The 22,064-nt window shown below is 37.3% G+C and overlaps 1 protein-coding gene across 2 annotated transcripts in view; it reads left to right on the top strand.

Moving 5' to 3' along the window:
- Positions 1-18,661, top strand: part of LOC111867066 (dual specificity protein phosphatase CDC14AB) — a 107,506-nt gene extending 88,845 nt beyond the window's left edge. Inside the window, exons 6-13 of one of the 2 annotated variants that reach the window (XM_033752531.1) lie at positions 800-887; positions 2,295-2,525; positions 4,272-4,410; positions 6,839-7,118; positions 9,315-9,439; positions 9,983-10,180; positions 12,273-12,476; positions 14,642-18,661. In XM_033752531.1, the coding sequence (XP_033608422.1) occupies positions 800-887; positions 2,295-2,525; positions 4,272-4,410; positions 6,839-7,118; positions 9,315-9,439; positions 9,983-10,180; positions 12,273-12,476; positions 14,642-14,690 (1,314 nt within the window). In that variant the 3' untranslated portion in view covers positions 14,691-18,661. The remainder of the gene's footprint in view (positions 1-799; positions 888-2,294; positions 2,526-4,271; positions 4,411-6,838; positions 7,119-9,314; positions 9,440-9,982; positions 10,181-12,272; positions 12,477-14,641) is intronic. The other variant, XM_023856548.2, reaches the window with a different exon arrangement.
- Positions 18,662-22,064: the final 3,403 nt, after the last annotated feature.

Genomic DNA, 22,064 nt, shown 5'->3' with positions numbered 1-22,064 from the left:
GATTTTATAACTAATATAAATATATTCATATTTATTTTTATTTATTACATTTTAATATTGTTACAATATGCATATGTCGTTGTACCACTCTGTGTTGTATGAGTAAGGATTTTTTTTAATGTTATTGTTGTTGTCTATTGTTCTTGTTCTTTAATTATGAAGCATACAAATGTGATACATCAATCAAGTTTATCTTTTGGCATTACCTTCATACCATGTTGAAATGAAAGTGGATGAATTTGCTTGCATGTTGTACTGGAACACAGTTACTACCATTCAAAGTGCTTTCCCTCCCTCATATCTTAACCATTCCAAAGATCATGTATAGGACATATAGCAGAATACCTGCTCAGTATCTTAACTTGGTACTAGATGGAATTCAGTTGTCAGCTTTGTGCTTTAGCCCCCTTTAGCCTACAGGGGGTGTCCCAGAACTCTGCTTAATGTGATTATAGAGGAAGAAGCATAACACACTTAACAGGAATCACTTCCCAGCTGTAGCTTATCACTTAACTTACTTTACTATCACTGTTGTTTCCAAGATACAGACACAGACATAAATATTTGTGATACTTTTTGAACTTGCACATTTATGCAGGTTGTGCAGGTATGCCAGTTATATCTTCAAATGCTGATAACATGTTTTATTGTTGAAGTGTTTCTTACCTTACGACTTGCCATTTAAGTGAACGGTTAATGAATGTGCCTTCCTTCATCCATATATTACTTTGTTTTAATCTGAGAAGATGACACTAATTCATTTATTTGATCTGAAATGGCTTTATTTTCTTTGCTTCAGAGAGTGGAGAATGGTGACTTGAACTGGATTGTGCCACGAAAATTCCTTGCTTTCTGTGGTCCTCACGCAAAGAGCAAAATTGAAAATGGTATGTATATGTTATGGTGCTTGACCTTTTACGTATCAGAATATGCAATGGAATTTTGGATTCAGATGAGAGTTCCTTACCCACAGAGCAGGATAACTGAAATTTTCAAAATTTACTGCATGGAGTGATATTCAAAAAAAATGTTTTGGACTTTGTTATAGCACAGGTATGGTGAATGGGTATGAATTGTCCTGCTGCAGATATGACTGTGGTTATTAAGATGATATTCGAAAACTTAAGATTCACAAATGTTTGCATATAATTTTCTACATGACAGTTCCTATAGAGAATAAAATAATATGTGACCTGGAACTGCATCGTCACCAAGTATTCATTCAACCTTGAGTCTGTCATGGGAGTAGATAACAGAACTTGTATATTTTAGATATGTGATATTGTAAACATATTGAAATTCCATGATACAATTAATACTTAGATATTTAAGTCTATTTCCAGTCTAGAAAGCCGAGATTAACAGCCGTGGTGATTCGTTGCACTGACCCTGCGCCACCATCTATCCACTAAAGTTGGCACTAACTTCGCCAACAAGCGGCTGTCGCTCAGTCGGCATAGTTCACTTGCGGACTAAAACCACGGAGTTGTTTTTTTTTCTTTCATATTGAAGTCTAATATATAGGATGGTTAAAAGTCCTGCATCATATATTTTATGTGATATGCATTTTTGATTTACTGATGTTCTCCAGCTTGTATGCCCTCCCAAAACTGATGCTGGTAAGAGAGTTGGACTCTTGGCAACATTGTGATATTGATATTGCTAAACTTTGATCTTATCTTATGCTTCATTTCATCAGTTTTTCTCAGTCTGTTGACATAAACAGTGCATTTCAGGTGCCCCCAAAGAAAAAATCGAGGGGTGTGAGGTCTGTGGATCTGGCTGGCCACTTATATACCAGCCCGTGCCATCACACATGGATCATTTTGCATGTGGGTGGTATATGTCTTCCATGGGTTATCATCTGACCAATATCCAAAGTTGTCTTTTCATGTGACCGGTCAGATGAAGAATTTTCTTGCCACTGAATATCACCCATAGTATGAGATTTTCCTTACTCAGAAACATTCACAGAAATCCACTCAATGATCAGGACCATTACCATGTAACTTTTGCACCAAATTCAGACTTATGGGGCGAGGAGCTATTTCAAGGAAATGGCAGCTCCGGTCTAGAAAACCGAAATTAACGGACATGGGGATTCGTTGTGCTGACCAGATGACACCCTCTGTCCGTAAAAGTTGGCACTAACTTCACCAACAAACAGCAGTCACTCGGTCGGTATAGTTTGCTTGTGGACCACAGGCCACGGAGTTTTGTTTTTTGTTACACTTTTCCATTACAACCTTATACTTAATCTTCTGACATACTGTTGTTGAATGTGTTGCTTTCAGGTTACCCCCTTCATGCACCTGAGTCATACTTTGCCTACTTCAGGAGGAATTATGTTACAACTGTAATTCGACTTAATAAGAAGATATATGATGCAAATAGGTTTACAGAGGCTGGCTTCGATCACCGAGATTTATTTTTTATCGATGGTAGCACTCCTAGTGACCCCATCATGAAACAGTTTCTTGCCATTGCAGAAAGTAGCCCAGGTGCCATTGCTGTCCATTGCAAAGGTAACTCTGTTTGTTAGTATGCATTTTCTTAGAAGTAAGAAGTTCATCATTTTAATATTGTGACATGGCTGGTGCAATGCTCGGTAAACACCCCCCCCTACCTCCAACAGTGACATAACATCATCAAAGCCACTGCCACTGCTATGGTATCAGGCCAGTCAACACTTCGTCCCCCTCCCCCATGGTGACATAACAGCACTTCCCACAGTGACATAACAGGGGACACTGCGGTTACTACACAACAATAAACAGCTCTCGGCAGCGTTCCCCAGCAACACCTGTAAACACAACGTTACGCAACATTGGTAGCTATCACGTAACTGTTTTCTGTGTTGTCAGTGTGGAACCTACATAACGAGGAGATTTACCAGAGTCACCAGTCATTTGCAGTCTAGCATTCCCTGGAGTGAGTTGAAGTCCGTTGTTAATGAGTTGTATCGAGTGAATGGAAATGACTACAGGAGAAGTATTTGTGATACTGCCAATGGCAGTAATTGTGTAAATGTAAGAGCGAATGTGCAATAAATTCACTAGATCCAGAACGGCGTGTAGTTATTTGTTGCGTTATACACCCAACACGTGACAATATTATCAGTTTCTTTACAGCTACAATTTCTTTCTGTTTTATACTTTCTCTTTCCCATTTCACCCTTGTATGATCCTCTGAATTCCATGGCTGTATCCATATCAGCTTCTCAAGTTACCTGTGATATTTCCACCTGCCAACATTTCTCACTCATCTTAAGGATGTCTCTATTTTCCTTCACCTGGTGAACATGACCATGCCTTACTGTATTTATACTTCCTTGTCAGTTCATTCTACAGTTTCGTTTATAAAATTTATTATATTTTTAGATCGATACCAAGGCCTCTGGACCACCTCTGTTGTCTAGTGGTCAGAGTTCCTGGCTACAGATCCAGAGGTGCAGGTTCGATTCCCGGCACTGCCAGATTTTCTGAGAAGTAGTGGGTCTGGAATGGGATCCACTCAGCCTCATGGGGATAATTGAGGAGCTGTTTCAAGGAAATAGCGGCTCCAGTCTAGAAAACCGAAATTAACGGCCTTGGGGATTTGTTGCGCTGACCACGCAACACCTTCTATCTGCTAAAGTTGGCATTAACTTCACTGACAAGCGGTGATCGCTCGGTCAGTATAGTTTGCTTGCGGACTCAAGCCATGGAGGCCTCTGAATGTTTGATTTTGAAGTTCCAGCAATTTTTAGAAACTGTACACATGAGTGTTGCACAGGTGATCCCACCGATACCTACAGCCTTCCCACGTTGGTGCCTCATCTATTGCACTTGTGATGTCCACCTTTTCAGTTGCAGAACCAGCCTTATATCTCATGCTTTATCTAACTCTTATCGTTACGTACTTGGCTGTCACCGTACCGAGTTACTGTATTTACTGGCACAATTTATGCACCCCTGCTTTTTTACAAGAAATTATGGAACAGAATTAAATACTTTTTTGCCATTGATTCAGTTTTGACCAATGCATAATTTTTGCAAGAAAAGGTGTGATCATGGTGCATAATGGCAGACAGAATGGGAAGAATTTCACTGAAGTGAATTTTTGTCTCAATATTCATTAAGGAATTATGTGTTGGGGTCCATAGACACAGATATCCATATCATGGTGGCACACTGCATTCACCCCTAACCACAGTTTCCACGAAAAATATGTGTTGGTCCAAATTTTGTCAAGGAACATTCATGTAATGTGAAACAATTTATTTTTTCCAGCTGGCCTAGGCAGAACAGGCTCTCTCATTGGATGCTATATCATGAAACATTATCATTTCTCAGCACATGAGACTATCGCATGGATCCGAATGTGTCGTCCAGGGTCAATTATTGGTCATCAGCAACAGTGGCTTGAAGAGTAAGATTTAGATCTTAGAGAACACTCTCTCACTGAATTAATTTGCTTTTCTGACTGCTTAGATTAGAAATACTGATTCAGTCAATATATTTTAAATTTGCTTTGGCAATCTCATGTAAATTATCTCTAAGGTGTTTATTTGGATTTTTATGCTATATGTTCATGTGAAAGTGGAAGATAAAGGCAAAGTTATCCCTTTGCCTAACTAATTTAGCACTACGCCATGAAGGCACGTGTGAGAGTGGATTCTATTTTTATGAACCCACGTCTTTCTGAATGTCCCACCACATTTTCTTAACTCAGTTTGTCAGTTTTCTGGATCACAGCTGTTTTTCTCTGCAAACTGAGTCCAGAATTTCCATTTTTGCCTAATCCAAACCATATCTCAGTACGATGACTGTTTTCATAATAGGCAGCTTAACTCTGCCCAGCCAATTTACACACAGTGTATGGTGCTGTCGGAAAGTTCCCAGACTCTTATTGTTGCAATTGCCTCAGTGAGAGAAGATGAGAGGAGAGGCTAAGGTCACACTTCTGCAAACCCATTGCATCAGTTTGCCACATGAAACTGCGCTGTGACATGCATTGTTTTTACACAAATGCTTTTTCAACTTCATGTTTCATTTTGTCTGCAATGGATGCCAAAATCGAGCAACATATCTGCATCAAGTTTTGCGTGAAGCTCAGTAAATCCGCTACCGAAACCCATGAAATGCTTCGTGAGGCTTTTGGAGAACATTTTTTAAGCTGAACAATGGTTTTTGAATGACATTCATATTTCAAAGCTGGTCGAGTGTCAGTGGAAGATGACAAATTTTCAGGGTGTCCAAGCACCACCAAAATGACAGATAAAAGACAAGAACTTGTCCATGAAGACCGTCGCCGAACAATCTGTGAGCTCACAGACCAATCTGGATCAATTATGAAGTTTGCCAGGAGATCTTAACATAAAATCTGAACTTGCGCCACATTACCACGAAGTTTGTTCCTTGACTCTTGACAAATGACCAAAAACAGTGGCACGTAAACATGTGCCTTGAGCTACGAGAGAAGGCTAACGAGGACCCAGCTCTTACCCATAGGATTATAACGGGAGACAAAAGTTGGATTTACAGTTGTGATCCAGAAACAAAGCAACAAGAGCCCACAATCACCAAGAGCGAGAAAGGTGCATCAGGCCAGTTCAACAAAGAGCATGCTCATTTTTTTTTTATGTGAACAGGATTGTTCACTGTGAATTTGTTCCTCCTAGCATTACAGTCAACTCAGACTTTTACTGTGACATTTTGAGATGCTTGAGAGAAAATGTATGGCTAAAAGTACGAGAACTTTGGTGTAACCACAACTGACACCATCATCACAACGACACACCCACCCACATGTCCATGAACACTATGGAGTTTGTGACTAACAACGTGGTCATCGTTCCGCATCCTCCTTACTCGCCTGACTTAGCCCCCCGTGATTTCGCTTTGTTTCTCAAATTGAAAATGAAACTGAAAGGACGACGTTTTGAAACAGTGTCCAATATCCAAAGGGAATCACAAGTGGTACTCAACAGCAACGGTGATTTTGAAGTGTGGAAAAAATGTTGGGGTCACTGTATACATTCCCAAGGAGACTATTTTGAAGGAGATGGCAGCCAGAATTGAGTAAGTTAAGCCAGTATTTCTTTTTTACCTAGGCCAGGAACTTTCCGATGAAACCTCATATTTATTCTGGGTATTTAAATTTTAAATAAGCTTTCACTGTGTTTTACTATGTTTCATTTTCATCAGTAATCTGTCATACGACAGGTCCACAGTCTCTTCCAAAACAGTTCCTCCACTTAATGCGATTTCAAATGAGAATATCCTCTTCTGTCCCCAAGGTCATCCAGCATCTTCTTACATCTTTTCCTCGTCTTCTGGTCGTATACATGGTATTTCTGTTTTTGGAAAGAGACTATCCAGGAAAAGTGATAATGTGGTAGTTTTTCCATTTGCTTTCCACATCGCAGTACAACAGCCGTTCAAACCACTCTGGTCACGCCTGTTGCTATACGAACTTGAACCATCTTGAGCTTCATTTGCTCTGTGCTTCAAGTCGCTGCTGATGACGCTGCTTCTGGCATCAGTTTTTGGTTTTTGGTGTCTCTCTTTGTCTGATGCCTACCCTTTGACCTGTCCAGCAAGGGAGGCCCTGCCAGTAGCTATGCTACTGCTGGTATAGCTCTCAGGGTCCTTGGCATACTCAAACTCCCTCACCATGATGAGGTGGAGACACCAACGAGGAATGTTACAGGGATCAAAGCGTTACTAGTTTATTTTAGCACTCTATTCATACAAACAGTGAAAGAATGAAATATAATGAATTTCATTACCTTTGAAAAATACAGTGTTGTCACAGTAGTCAAAATCCCTAGTACTTGGATAGGTTTTATTTGCAGGAAGCAGTCTTACATGTGGCTTCAGGGTGATTTGCATCGTTCACAAAATAATCAGAACACAAACGTGTATCCAAAACATGCATATGGCATCTACAGCATTGAGAGCAAATCTCTCAATTTTGAATTAAATACACAGAATGGTAAGGTAGTGAAGAAGGACTCAAAGGTACCCGATAATGTGTCCAGGATACTCCAGAAAGTGGACACAATGAAACTAGATGACCAAGAAGATGAAAATAAGAATGAAAGAAGTTGCAGGAGGAAATTGCAATTAATTGAGGTGAGGACTGCTGTATGTATAGTAAAAAATATTGCTAATTTATATTGTTAGTTATAAAGAACATTTGCCATGAAGGTGGTGTCTATGTGTTCCTGTTTTGATAAGTATTTTCTGTTGTTCTTTGTAATAATACACATGTTTATGGAGTCCATACTCTTCATCAGTCACATCAATTTTATGAGGCTATTGTCCAGTCTTAATGTCTTTATTTTCATGAATAACTTTATTTATTAATTAATCTACTTACTTGTGAATATCTTTGACATCTTTGTGGTTGAAAACTATAATAATCTAATCACAAATTTACATTATCCCCATGTCATTTGATTACTTGATAAAATATCCAAGGAGATATCTTGAAATCTTATTTGTTTCTGTTATTTTGCTGACAGTAATAGTCCATATTTTCCATGATGTAAGAATCTCCCATGATAAGCATCAAATTCAGTGTTAAGCAGTAACATTGAATGTCACTTGAGAGACTGTAAAACCCAAGTTGCCAAATATGGAAGTGTTTCTTGAAGTTCTGGTACTTCTGTTTCATATAGGCCGTCTGTTAACATCAAAACATGCTTGTACATATAACAATTTTTCCAGATTAACCACCAAACAGACTGGTGTAGAGGCAGTGCTCTAGGCTTTTATTTTGAAGGTGCTAAGTTTGAATCTCACACAGGTCACCAGCTGATCTGACTTAGGATTTTGTGTTTATCCTCAGTTCTTCCAGGAAAATGCTAGGGTACTATTTTATTTAGGCCACAACTCCATCCTCCCCATTTCCTCTTTAGTTCGTTGTTCGTCAGTCATCCCCCCCCCCACACACACATACACACACACACTGACTTACCTTCCATAGCAAAGAACTTTAATGTCCTCATGAATGCATGAATGCATTTTTTTGTGTATTTGCCAAACAAATATTATTAAGCCCCTGCTGCTCTTTAGAAAGGTCACAGCCTCATGGCCAGATATCACTCTTTCTCGTTTTCCTTTAATGAACTTCCAACAGGTACCTTCATTTTTTTTCCAATTCCTTTTTAAGGAATGTATTTGTAAATATAGCCTGGAGCCTTCCCCATGTCTGTTTCCATCTAACCAAATGGTAAATATTCATAATACTTAACCATTTGAGTGTCATAAATTCTTAAACCCTACCTTCAGTGATATACATACATGGCAAGGAACCAAATTTTTACCTAATGGAGCAGTAAGGCCATTCTGTATAGCATCTCAAGTTTTGTATAGTTTAAAAATATCCAGGTACCTTAAACTTAATTTTTAATCATAAAAATGGTTTGGACGTGTGCTGAAATTAAATGATAGTATTGGAAATAATTTGTGTGGAAATAGAAATTAAGTTGTTCATTAAATAATAAGGATATCAGTCACTAGACCTTAGTACCATTCCTTCAGAACCATGTGTTCTAAATTCAGAAATTTGTTCATTCTCTTGGAATAAGGAAGAATTTTCACAGCAGTGGAAAGTATCTTACTTTGGCGCCTGTCTATAAAATACATGATTAAACTGGCTGCAATAACTACTGAGGAACATCACTATTATGCATACAAAATTATATGACTGTCTTTTTAAAAGAATAATGCATTCTGGTTGACATTTGATGTTGGGCGATGATACGTCAGAAACATCCATAAAAGTTTTTTTTTGCAATCACTATGAAAATCTTAAGCAGGCTATCGTATAAATTTGCATAAGGGAATGAAGATTTTGATGTTTTGTCCTTATTTGATACACATCATGCACAAATTATAGGAATCTTACAAGGAATAATGCATATTTCCACTGGATTTGAAACAGTTAATGATGGTTCATTTTACAAATGAGGCTTCCTTCTGTGTCACTGGATATATTGACAGACTAAATGGTTTGTGTATGGAATGCTAAAAACCCTCATACTTTCTTAAAGCAGACATTATGAAGTGTGATATGATCAGCCTGTAATTGATCTTTCTATAAACCTGTAAATACTGATGATCAGTTTAAATGTAATGATTCACCATCTCTTAATGCAGGATCTCAGTTCAGACAAACTTAAAGTTTCCTTGAACCAAATGAATTTTTGTTCTGTTATGTTTCAAGTGCAGATAAACTATTCCATAAATTTTCATAACTTTTAAACGTAGTTTCCACAGATCATCATATTTGTTCTTCCACTATAACCTCTGTTATATTTGAAGGATGCTGCCAACCAAAACAGTGAAGAGTCCAAGAGAAATATTGCTGTGATGACACAGGGTGACAAGTTAAACCAGATCAAGGCACTGAGGAGACATCCAAGATCAGTAACAACTGGTGCCGTGCAGTAAGTAACATATGTATTATGAATTTCTGCATATGCTAAACTTTATAATGGTGAAATGTAACAGTATTTTATTAGTATACTCCTATTAAGAACAAATTTATGTATTCATGTTAATTTTATTTGTTCTAACCTACCTCAAGCAGTTACAAACAAAAACAAACTCCCTGGTTTTAGTCTGCAAGCGAACTATACTGACCAAGAGACCGCCACTTGTCGGCAAAGTTAGTGCCAACTTTACTGGATAGAGGGTGTCACGTGGTCAGCACAAGGGATCCCCACATCTGTTAATATCGGTTTTCTAGACCAGAACCGCTATTTCCTTGAACTAGCTCCTCAGTTATCCTCACGAGACTGAGTGAACCCCGTTCCAGACCCCACTACTTTTCAGAAAATCTGGTAGTGCCAAAAATCGAACCCAGGACATATGGATCTGTAGCCAGGAACTCTGACCACTAGACCACAGAGGTCCCTCAAGCAGTTACATCGATAAATACTCTGACATTGTTGTATTTTATTTTAATTGATGTTTTGTTGTGTTTGCAGCTTGGAGGATGGCAGACCACATACCAGAGCCAGGTCACAGCCATTCCGAAGTGGGCAACAGCAGCAGATCCCTCACACAATCCTCTCCCCATTAAAGGCAGCCAAAGTAAGCAGTACCATAGTGGCTGCCCACAATAAGGACAAAGAAACAGTATCCGCAAAGAGAACATCACGCACCACTACTGCCGTAACTAAAAGGTACAGTCCTAAGTTGCATATTTCTGTTTTGCTAAATTTATGAGTGCAACTCTTGACTTTTCATCTGTATACATATTATCACCAGTAATAGGCCACACCATAGCTCAAGCTGTTAGTCACTGGCTTCCCACCGTGGCGCCCCAGGTTCAATGCCATGTCTGGTCAAGTGGGATTTGTGATGGGCAAAGTGGTGCTGGGGCGGGTTTTCTCCAAGTACTTCGGTTTCCCCTGCCAATCTTCATTCCACAAAATTCTCCATCATCATAATCACCCGGGGCAGGCTGCAGTAGGCCAATCAGTGGCCGCCATGTCAACTCCACCCCCCACTAAGAGAATTTAAAAAATTATTATTGTCATAAATTTTAAGATATTTTCTTCAAATCAGTGTTGATTGGTTCTTCATCCTATTCCCACATTATTTCTGTTATATTGGATTATTGTAGAAGCGTTTCATTCTGATGTATTTTCATGCTTAAGATAAAAGGCAGACTTTTTTTAGAATCTAACATTCTGCTTGACTTCATCAGTTGTTAAAATATATTTGTATTTCAGCCTCCAAGCACTGGCGGTATCGTACTTCTTGGCCAGCTTGGTAAAAACTGCCATATTGGCTTAGATCAGGTCACTGGCAGCAAAAGTGTAAGGGGTGAGGTTTGCCAGAATGACACTGTGTTGTAATGGTGTTCATTTCAGATTCTGCCTGTAATTGTGGAAGACCTTGTAACCAATAAATAGAAATACTTTAGATTATATGGGGTAAGAGAAGTATTTTGGATGTTTATTTTTGTCAAGAGCTGTAAATACATTGCTTTGGGTTGCTGTACTCAGAGGCAGAAGAAAACATCCAATCCTCCCAACAAGTAGTTAGCTCTTCTCTATTTCATTCATCTTAAGCGCTGTATTGAAATTATAGGCGGTGTCTGAGGTATATATTTGTGTCATACAGAGATGCAACAAGTGTGTGTCATACTTTCACATATCATAATCATATTTTACATTTTTTAATTGAAAATGCAGTCAGATTTGCTTTTACATCAGCCATTCCACATTGAAATTTGTGTGGTTGTTTTATTCTTAAAAGATCCTTCTGTTAATGTGATTTTGTGATGTGGATCCTATAGCCAAAGGTCAAGTAGCTCCCAAGAACCACATCATGAAATTAAAGGACCATATGTTCTGAACCTCAGCATGAGCTGAAGTTGAGTTTTCAACTTTATGCCCACTCCACTTCACCCATGTTATTTTTCGATGTGAAGTGAAGGACCACATTTATGCAGGGTCCCAGATGGAAAGGCTTTCTTTTAAGTATGAGCTGTAAAATGTGATGTGTAAAGTAAAAGTAAAGCTATCCCTGTAACAGGCCATGGAGGCTCATAGGGTTGTGAGATGTTGAGGTTCCCATATTTTCTAGACAGTTGGCTCATAGATTACGGTAAGGTTGTCAACCTTATGTGCCAGCCACCCTTTACCCCCAGGAATATTCCTGGTACTCTTTTCTGTTAGAGGCTGAGTTGACGCCAGGGCCATAGTTCACCTGGAAGGATTAGGCAAATTAAAAAAAATCCACCTCATCTGGATTTGATCCCACGACCTTCTGGCTTGTAGCATAATGCCTTGTGTACCAGATTCAACTTAATCTGGAGCAGGTTTGATTCTTCCAGGTATATAGACTGAATATGCAAAGAAGAACTAATTTCTTAGGCCAGTTTACACTAACTGAAAATGTTTTAATATTTACTGTCTTCATCTGTTAATACTGGTGGCATTAATAGCAATAAAACTGGAGGGGGTATTTATGTTCCTCCTTTAGATTTTGAATCTGGACTTCAGTATATGTAGTGAGCATATTAATTTCCATCATTCTCTTGACCAGATAATTTGCAATATTATGAAATTATAACTGAGCATCTTTTTTCTACTTCTTATCCAACTTGTGGGTTTCCAAAATTCTGTGTAAATATACATATTCTTGGTGGAGTGCAAACGTTATTTTCATGCATAGGCCTATGTGCAAAGTCTTGTTTATCTGTGTCTTCATGAATTAACTGCATCTTCATTATCTTTCTCTGTCTCTCTCTGTCTCTTTCCTTAGAAATACCTGGCTTCTAAACTCAATGTATGGATCAAATCGATCACTAAATATCAGCAAAGTTAACCTAACCCATCCCACAAGACCAGTTACCCGAGCTACAGTGAAAGCTACGCCCACAACCTCAAGTAGTCCTTCCCCATCATCAGGTTTGGGGATGACATTGCGCAGTGCAGATCGAGTCACCAGATATCATACTGTTCGCCAGTAAGTGTGTCTCATTTTTTCCACACATCTCTTGTTGTGGAAGGAGAGGTAGAATGCTGTAACATATTACCATGTCTACCCCTTCTTTCTTGATATACTCATTGCACCATTTTGATGTTTCATAAATGTTGCTTTGTTGCTTTGCATGGCTGTACTCCTCATCCGTGAAACTTGAAATATCAGCAGAGTTAACCTAACCCATCCCACAAGACCAGTTACCCGAGCTAGAGTGAAAAGTACACCCACAACCTTAAGTAGTCCTTCCCCATCATCAGGTTTGGGGATGACATTGCGCAGTGCAGATCGAGTTACCAGATATCGTACTGTTCGCCAGTAAGTGTCTCTCATTTTTTCCACACGTCTCTTATTGTGGAAGGAGAGGTAGAATGCTGTAACATATTACCATGTCTACCCCTTCTTTCTTGATATACTCATTGCACCATTTTGCTGTTTCATAAATGTTGCTTTGTTGCTTTGAATGGCTGTACTCATTGGTGAAACTTGAAATGTCAGCAGAGTTAACCTAACCCATCCCACAAGACCAGTTACCCGAGCTAGAGTGAAAAGTACACCCACAACCTTAAGTAGTCCTTCCCCATCATCAGGTTTGGGGATGACATTGCGCAGTGCAGATCGAGTCACCAGATATCATACTGTTCGCCAGTAAGTAAAAAAAAAATATTAAATTAAGAATTGTTCAGAAGTAATGTACCCAGTTTCTGCTCTGTAAGCCATGTTTGGCCCATCATTAATATCTGCCAAGAAAGGAATTTATTATAAAGGTTAATTAACACTGTCCAGTGTGACTGATAAAATCTTTTATCCTTGACATGTTTTGGTCTTATAGATCATCTTCAGAAGGATATCAGTACAATTAGAAACCACTATTACAATGTATTTTCTGAATATTAATGTATGCACACAATGTTATCACAATACAACGAATACAAAATCTAATATTTTAACAACTACAGGGGCATGTACTAATACAATGAGTACAAAAGAAATCCCCCCCCCCAATTAGAAGTAGTATTCTTTGATTGTCTTATGTTTTAACTGTCTTTGATTTCTGAGCACAGAAGTGCATTTGCATATTTGTTTGTTGTGTGATTTTATTTAGTATGTCCAACTTGTTCAGTTATTTTAATTTCTGAAATTTATTTTTTGTCCTCCACATGAATTCAGATAATGCTTGCCCCCATTCAGTTCAGAACTTTCTGTCTTCTTGTCTGCTTCTAAAAACATAAAAAGTAAAATATACAAAACTACAGTTTTGCCTGTGATACTGTATGGGTGTGAAACTTTGTTTCTGACATTGTGACATTGAGGGAAGAACATGCAGTGAGGAGAATATTTGGACCGAAGAGTGATGAAGTGACAGGAGGTTAGAGAAAACTGCTTAATGAGGAGCTTCATAACTTGTACTGTTCACCAAGTATAATTAGAATGATCAAGTCAAGGAGGATGAGNGGAGTGATCATCCAGTGATGATTCTCCTGTGTAGTATACTATGCATTATGTTGTTGAGTATGGCTACCCATCTTCAACACTGTGTTCTTTTAATTCTGAGGGCCATTGTCGTTTTAGTCTTCGTCTGATGTTTAATGGGTTGCTTAGTTCAGTTACGCAACTGTTTTCGTGTCCCATTAGTCAGTTGTGGTATATGGTAGAATATCTTTTGATTTCTTCTGTGACGAATGGGATTTGAAGATCATTGTGTAATGTGAAGTTCGAGACATACCATGAGTGCTCTTCTGATAAATATTTGCTTGAATCCTAACTAGTGTCTGAAATGTTGTGGGCAAGTAGCTGGCAACTCCTGCTTCATAGTTTAGAGGTCTTGGGTTTGGTTCTTGTCGCAAGGACTAGCTGCCCTGGCTGAAACCTTCTTTATTTTGTCACATCCTTCCCAGTTCATCTCTTACAACCATTCTCCCATTCAGTGTTATGTGGTGTATGCAGTTGAAAAGGTATCATTAAATAAAGCAAAATTCACCCACTCCAACTAACATGCTTGCTGGTTCCCATATAGCATGCTATTACTGTAACAGATGGCTGAGAGTTGCAGTTTGAAATAACTGTGCTTCCCCTACTAAATGTTATACACATTCTTCATTTGTTCCTTTAAGTATTCAAGCTTATTTCTCCTTTATGTTCCTTTACAGTGCTCGAACCTCCTCCTCTCGGAGTTATAAAACAGCTTTTATCAGATGACTAACCAAATTACCAACAGTTTCGAACCAACCCCCAGTTCTTGTGAGGAATGATTTCCGCAGCAGGAGCTGTTCTCGCCCAAGAAAGAGTAATGGTTTACGCAAACAAGACTCGGCTGCTGAAGAGGTGAAGACAAGTTCAGAGACAGTGGCTACAGGACAGCGATGTAATTCCCCATCCACAGCTACTTCTCGATCCCACAGGAACATTCCACAATCATCAGATTGCAAGAAAAATGAACACATCATGTTAAAGGAACGGGGTAAACGCCCTCTAAGCAACACCCGGGAGAAACAGTCACCCCATCTATCCAAGGCCATATGTCGCGGTGAGTCCGTGGTCGAAGAGACATCATCCAACATCTTGTCACCTTCCCCATTCCTGTCCGGTAATCAAGAACTGAAGCTTTCAGACCCTTCATTGCAACAAAATTTCCCAGCCATTACACTTATTCCTGAGCAAGATTCAGTGATGGAAAAAAGCTTACAGCCATTAGGTAAGAAACTGGTTTTGCCTAAACTTAGATTACGAGAGAAGGTGCACAAAGAATCAGATACAGGCACTAACATATTCAAGCACAGGATGATGAAACGAACCACTGTTACTAGTATTAAACGAACGACTGTTCTTAACTCCAAAGTTATTAGGAGAAAAACTTCCTTGGAGAAAGTCTCTGATTAATTATATAATTTTTTTCTTGCACTGCTTGCTAATTTTCTGAAGCTCGTGTTTTAAATGTCTTGTTTATCTTGACCTCATGGTATCTGAGACAGGACTTACCCATATACTCTTGCAAGACTAAATGTGTCACAAGTATGGGAATTTTAAAAATAGCTAGAATTATGTATTTTCAGTGCTATTAAAATAGTATTTCCTCTGTTTGCGAACATACAAAAGGTGCTGTATGTTGAGGTGGAATTTATTGTTGGATCATGACAGATAGCAGATAAAAGAAACTTTCCATATATTTATTGCTATTGTTTTCCGTGTTTTCGCAGAAGACAGTGTGCTGAATGGAGTTGCATTGTTAGATTTTTGGTTTAGCACAGCATTTGAATTGTTAACTATCAAGACAGTATTGCCGTAAGCAGATTTCCCTAAATTCAAGATCAGTATATAAGTTCATTTTTATGTCAGAATTATTTGTTACTCAGAATGTTATTTTCTGCACTCTATGAATTGTGTAAATCCAAAAATCAATCCCTTAGTAGTAATAGACTACCAAGAGTTTTTATGTCATATTTTCTGCCAGCCACATATCTCTAGTATTGTGAGATTAGGACCACTTCAGAAATACTTTGTATGTTTCATTTTACTGTGATTCTCTCAGATATAGATCATGTACAATTTTTATATAGTAAGATCTATGTTAAAGGGATTTTATGCATGTAAATTTTCATATATCACAGGAATTCAGTTTGGTAAAACACTATCATCTTTTTATGTAAGGAATACGCATAATTGAATTTTATTTTTACTTTTTATCACATGTTTCTCGTGCATAAAATATAATTATTATCTGCACTAAATGGAATGGTTTGTTTATGTTTTTAACTTACAAAATTCAAATACCATATAATTTGCGTGTAAATATATTCATTTCTCAGATGGTACAAGAGATAGATTGGGATAATCAGGTGTTACTTCATTTATTTTACAGTTTTTTGTTCTGTGGTTTCTGTGGATAACATATGTTACAATTTGAGGACTTTTAGTTATGGTTAACATATTATTTTACTAGTCCATTATGAATCAAAGAAACTTCTATAATATCATTGTTGTATTTAGGTACATTCATAAATTAAAAACTTCAGTGTCACCATAACATACAAAAGAACATACCTTGAATGTTTTGGTATGGGATTTAATTATCATAGCAGGTTTTGAAATGAAATACATTTTTTGGAACAACTGAAGATATCAAAGTGCAGCAAAATCTCTATGTAACAAATTTACCAAAATGTTTCTTGTATTGTTATGTAAAATTTCTTTGTTTCAATTTTTTAGTATCTAGAATTGTATCTTTGTATACCTGGCACTGAATGTATAGTGAACATTACTTAAGTCCATATTGTACTGGGAAAGAGCAGGTGTCTTATGAGCTTGCTTTCGATAAGTTGCCTATGTTGTTCCTTGTGTCATTTAGCAAAATTAGCTTCAGTTTAAATCCCTCCAAGATTTACATATATGTCTTGCAGGGTTCATCTTTATATAACACATTCAGTGTGGTATCACACAGAATAAATTTCAAATGCTCGTAGAACAAACAGGGTTCAATATGTTATGATATTTTAAGTAAAGTTAAAAATTTACATACACAAAGTTTGAATATTAGCTATTGGGAACATAACTGCTGTGTGAGAAGTTTTTATCGGCATCTAAGGCAAATTACAGCTATTCAGAATATTGCCCACCCATGTTTGTAATATGTTCTTGCAACCCTGGAAGGCTGCAAGTGTCATAAGCAGATCGGTTTTTCTTGATGTTGGCAAGAAATATACTTCTTTGATATTTTTCCCAGCCATCTTTCTTCCATGAAACATTTTCTTCGCTCTTAAGAAGAAAGCTTCCAGCAGAAGATTTTTTAAATCCTTAAATAAAGAAGGGAGACTATATGGGGAATATTGGGAGCGCTCATATGATTCGCTCTGCTTCTGTGCCATGTCTTTGATGTTGGTATCCACTTCGGCACATTTATGTTATGCAGCATGATCAGTGGATCTGTGTGAAAATATGGCAGCTTTTGTTTTAGCACAGGATGTGCCATAAACTTAACAGTAAGTAGACTGTACTGTTAGTAGTCAACACTGTGAGAACCCCAAATCCGAACATGTAAGAGTAAATCTATGTTCTGACAGCTTGGTTCGCTGGGACTGCATGGCAGGGTATGACACCACCATTTGCCACAATCAGTATAACTCTGATAGTACATGATTCTTGGAAGATTTTCTTTCTACAGAAAGTCTCTTTAGTTAATCATTCACCAATTACTGTTTTAGTTCAGGCTCATACTTCATTATGGTGCAGGAACACATCTTGTGTGCACCAGTGTTACAGGCCAAGGTGAGCTAGTGTATAATGCTTCAACTTTTGCTCCTTTGAGAGATGACTGGGACTACATGGTACCATCATATGCATTCTCAGGATGTCTGTTGCTATTCCTTCGCCTGTCACAGTATTGGCTACCAACTATCATTCTGTCAACCTGTACACATCCATCTGTAATAACATAAGTTCACATACTTGCTGGGAGTGTGCATTTGGCATTCTGTGGTTCTTTTATCCTGTCTTGATCATCATGTAAGACGTTTTTGAAGCTACATGCTTCCTGCACCTGTCCCTAACAATCCTCCATATTATATCCTTAACAAATTTTAATTTGATATCATAATAATTTTTTGTGTCTGTTATACAGGAGAGCTTTCATTACAGTGTGATCAATAACTGTAAACACTTTCCCTCTTCTGGAACCTATGGATATTTGTACTACTTAAGGTTCTACTGCAACATATTCTTTTGTTATCTTCGATGAATATCCATTATTGAGTAAATGCTAGTATGTTACTCAGCACTAACATTGTTGATAAGAATGTGTGAATACTTTTTAAAGTGTGTGAATTTTAAATATTTTTTGTACTTATATATTAGAAAATTCTGTATGGCCTTACTTTTTAATTAAGATTGAAACTTTATTTTATCTTTTTAACTGGATGTAATTACCAGATTATCTTATGGCTCGCTTTAAGAAACTTGCTCTTTTGGGTATAATTTTACTACTTTACTTAATTTAGAGGAAGCAACCCTGCAATACAATTTCCAGACTTTGTCTGTAAAAATGAAATACTGTCCGGTTTTTCATCAGCTACAGTCTTACGCAATATGATATAGTTAATTATGCTACTTCTGCTTGCTTTATTTCTCCCCTTCTTTGTACCCTCTTTGGTCCCATATTATCAGAGAGTGTTTTTTTTTTTTTTTTTTTTTTTTTTTATTTTGAGTAAATGTCATACTTCTTTTCTGTATGGATTGACACCTGAAGCATTATGTTCATTAAGTAATTTAACACAAAATTAAAGAATAAATGGGAGGTACAGCATCGTGAGCAACTGATATCACTAAAGCTAACTTCCATCTTTCATTAATCTCTCAGCACCGTCCAGCAAACTGTTTACCTTGGTAACACTGCTAACTTGGGGTCTTTTGTGCATTACCAATTTTGCAGTATTCTGTATGCTCTGAGAGACGGGAGTCTGATGTACTTATTTTGTTTTTCATAATTTCTAATTATAATAAGCTGACAGAAGATAAATTTCCATCACATTTTCATGGAAAAGTTTTCTATCCTGTCAAAAGGTTCTTACACAACAAAACTGGCTGATGCCCTTGTCTCCTAGGGACATTTCCTGCTGAATAGAACTAAGAAAATAATTGTTATAACTAATGAATCCTTCTTATATTTGTACACAAGACTTAAAAAAGATTTGGATGGATTTTATTACACTGCATAATCTTATATCAAACCTATGATTCAGTTAAGAGGGAAGTATTATAAAATATTTTCATAGTGTTTGGGGTACCCATGAAACTAGTTAGGCTCATTAAAATATATGGTAAAGTCCATATAGGTAAGCATTTGTCTGATAATTTTCCTACCCAGAATGGTCAAAACAAGGAGATGTTTTATCACCTCTTCTTTTCAACTTTAGAATATGCTATTAGGAAGGTCCAGGAATACCAGGTTGGACTGAAAATAAATTGGAGACATTAGTTGCTGGTCTATGCTGACGTGAATCTACTGGGTGATAACCAGGGCCTAGATTTTGATGACATGTCATCTTTTTTCCCTTGTATCCTATGCGATGCTCTTAAATATATAAATCTCGGATATGAGCTGCTGGTTACAGAAATGTAAATTTTATAGGTAATTTTTTGACATTTTTAGGTTTAAGGTCATTTTTTTCACTTTAGGGGTAATTTTTTGGTAAATTTTTGGACTTTTAAGGGTATGTCTTGTCATTTTGGGGAATTTTTCTTCATATGTTTTCTTACATTTGAATAACATGGAAGCAAAGTGTTCTTTCTTTTCTCTTTTAGATCATTTTTTGAATATTTTCAGGTCATCAAAATCTGGGCCCTGTATATTACATTTTTGGGTCATATTTTAGGTCATTTTTTAATATTTTCAGGTCATCAAAATCCGGGCCCTGGTGATAACATATATTCCATAAAGAAAAACACAGAAACTTTAACTGATGCTAGTAAGGAGATTGGTCTAGAAGTAAACACAGAGAAAACTAAGTATATGTTGCTGTCTCGTCACCAAAATGCAGGGCAAAATCATGACATAAAGATACAAAACAGATGTTTTGAAAAGGTGGCACAGTTCAGATATTTGGGAACGACGATAACAAATCAAAACCTGATTCAGGAGGAAATTAAGAGGAGATTGAACTCGGGTAATGCTTGCTACCATTCAGTCCAGAAGCTTTTGTCTTCTCATCTGCTGTCCCAAAACATAAAAATTAGAATATACAAAATATAATTTATCTGTGGTTCTGTATGAGTGTGAAACTTGGTCTATGATGATAAGGGAGGAACATAAACTGAGGATGTTTGAGAACAGGGTGAGATGAAGTGACAGGAGGTTGGAGAAAACTGCATAATGAGGGGCTTCATAACTTGTGCTCTTTGCCAGGTATAATTAGAATGATCAAGTCAGGGAGGATGAGATGGGCAGGGAAAGTAGCATAAATGGAGACACTACATATAGGATATTGGTGGGAGAGAAAGAATGACACCACTAGGAAGACGAAGATGTAGGTGGGTGGATAATATTAAAATGGATCTTAGAGAGATAGGATAGGGCGGTATGGACTAGATTGATCTGGCTCAGGATAGGGACCAGTGGAGGGCTCTTGTGAACACAATAATGAACCTTCAGAGTGCATAAAATGTTGGGAAATTTTGGAGTCGCTGTGCAACTGGCGGCTTCTCAAGAAGTACTCAGCTCCATGGACTGAGTTAGATATGAGGAAATCAGCAGTAGTTGGTGAAATTTAATTGTGCATGGGATGGTCCCTTTTTAAGGGATTCACACACTACCACACTAAGCTGAATTGTTAAAGTGATATAAATCAGGATTACTGGCTTCTGGGATCTGACACAGTGTAGTCTGGTACATCTTTCCCAATATTCCAGAGGAAGACTCTGCCTCCATTTTCTCAGTGAAAGATTTCACTCTTCTCCCCTGAAGGTGGAAGCAGTACATTCCTCTAAAATGCCAGGACACTTGTACCAGAATACATATTATTGGATCCCAGAAGTTATAATCTTCATAATCACTGCCATGAAAATACCTAATCTCATGTTATATTGCAATTGTGATTTATTAATTTTGTACATCTGTTGAAATTTTGGAAATAAATTTTCGTTTCCAAGGTAATGTTCTTTTGTATGCCATATTACAGAAAATAACATTTATTCAGAATGAGAATGAACTATTTTTATATTTAAATGATAGTTTTTATTTAATGAGATATCATAAACATATTTTAATTCAGTTTTCTATTGTTTTATTGAATATACATTTCTTATATTACTGGTACTACATATTGTCATGTTTTAAATGAAAGGGAATAGTGTTGATTCTTTTAACTTTATGTAGACATTAACAGATATGTAATTTGATAAATGTGAGCATATATATGTGATTGTCTACTGCTAATGTTAGAAGGCAGAGGTAGTGAATGGAACAAGGAATGATAGAAATGTTTTGGTGGTCTATGAGCATTGTTTTTGTGTGAATGAAGCTTAGAGATTGAGCACTATGATGTTATTTTCACCTGTACAGACTGAAGGAATATGAAGAGAGAAACAGAAAATAAGGTATATAGTTTGCAGAGAAGAAGATTATGTGAAGCATAAAGATATATGATCAATGATCTTATTAGTATAGTACCTGAAAATTCTGTCAGTATTAAAAGTGTTGGATTTGAGGTTCCCAAAACAATGGATATGAAGAGTTCTATCTTGTAGGGTTAAATCGCATGTAGTCTGTTGAAAGTCAGCTGATGTTTCAGAAGAACATCTTGTGTCCGTCTTCTAGATCAAAGATTAGGCCAATCAAGAAACCAAAATTAAACAGGCAGCAAGCAAAGAAAGTTCTTCTGAATCATAGGGTGACTTTCACCAAACTGTATGTCGTTATGCACCAGAAGACAGAACACTTCATTATTGAAAACTTTCATATATTAATTTTTTCCTGCACTAAATGCCATTTTGCAACATGTGCTTGCAATAATGCAATATCATTAAGTGCAGTTGAAGTGCCATGTACCTATGAAAGTTATTAGATGCCAGGCATACTTCTGCTTA

Source organism: Cryptotermes secundus, unplaced genomic scaffold (genome assembly GCF_002891405.2).
Source record: "Cryptotermes secundus unplaced genomic scaffold, Csec_1.0 scaffold176, whole genome shotgun sequence".
NCBI classification, from domain to species: domain Eukaryota; kingdom Metazoa; phylum Arthropoda; class Insecta; order Blattodea; family Kalotermitidae; genus Cryptotermes; species Cryptotermes secundus.
Note: the sequence above shows the minus strand (reverse complement) of the source record. Positions and strands in the feature narration are given on the sequence as shown.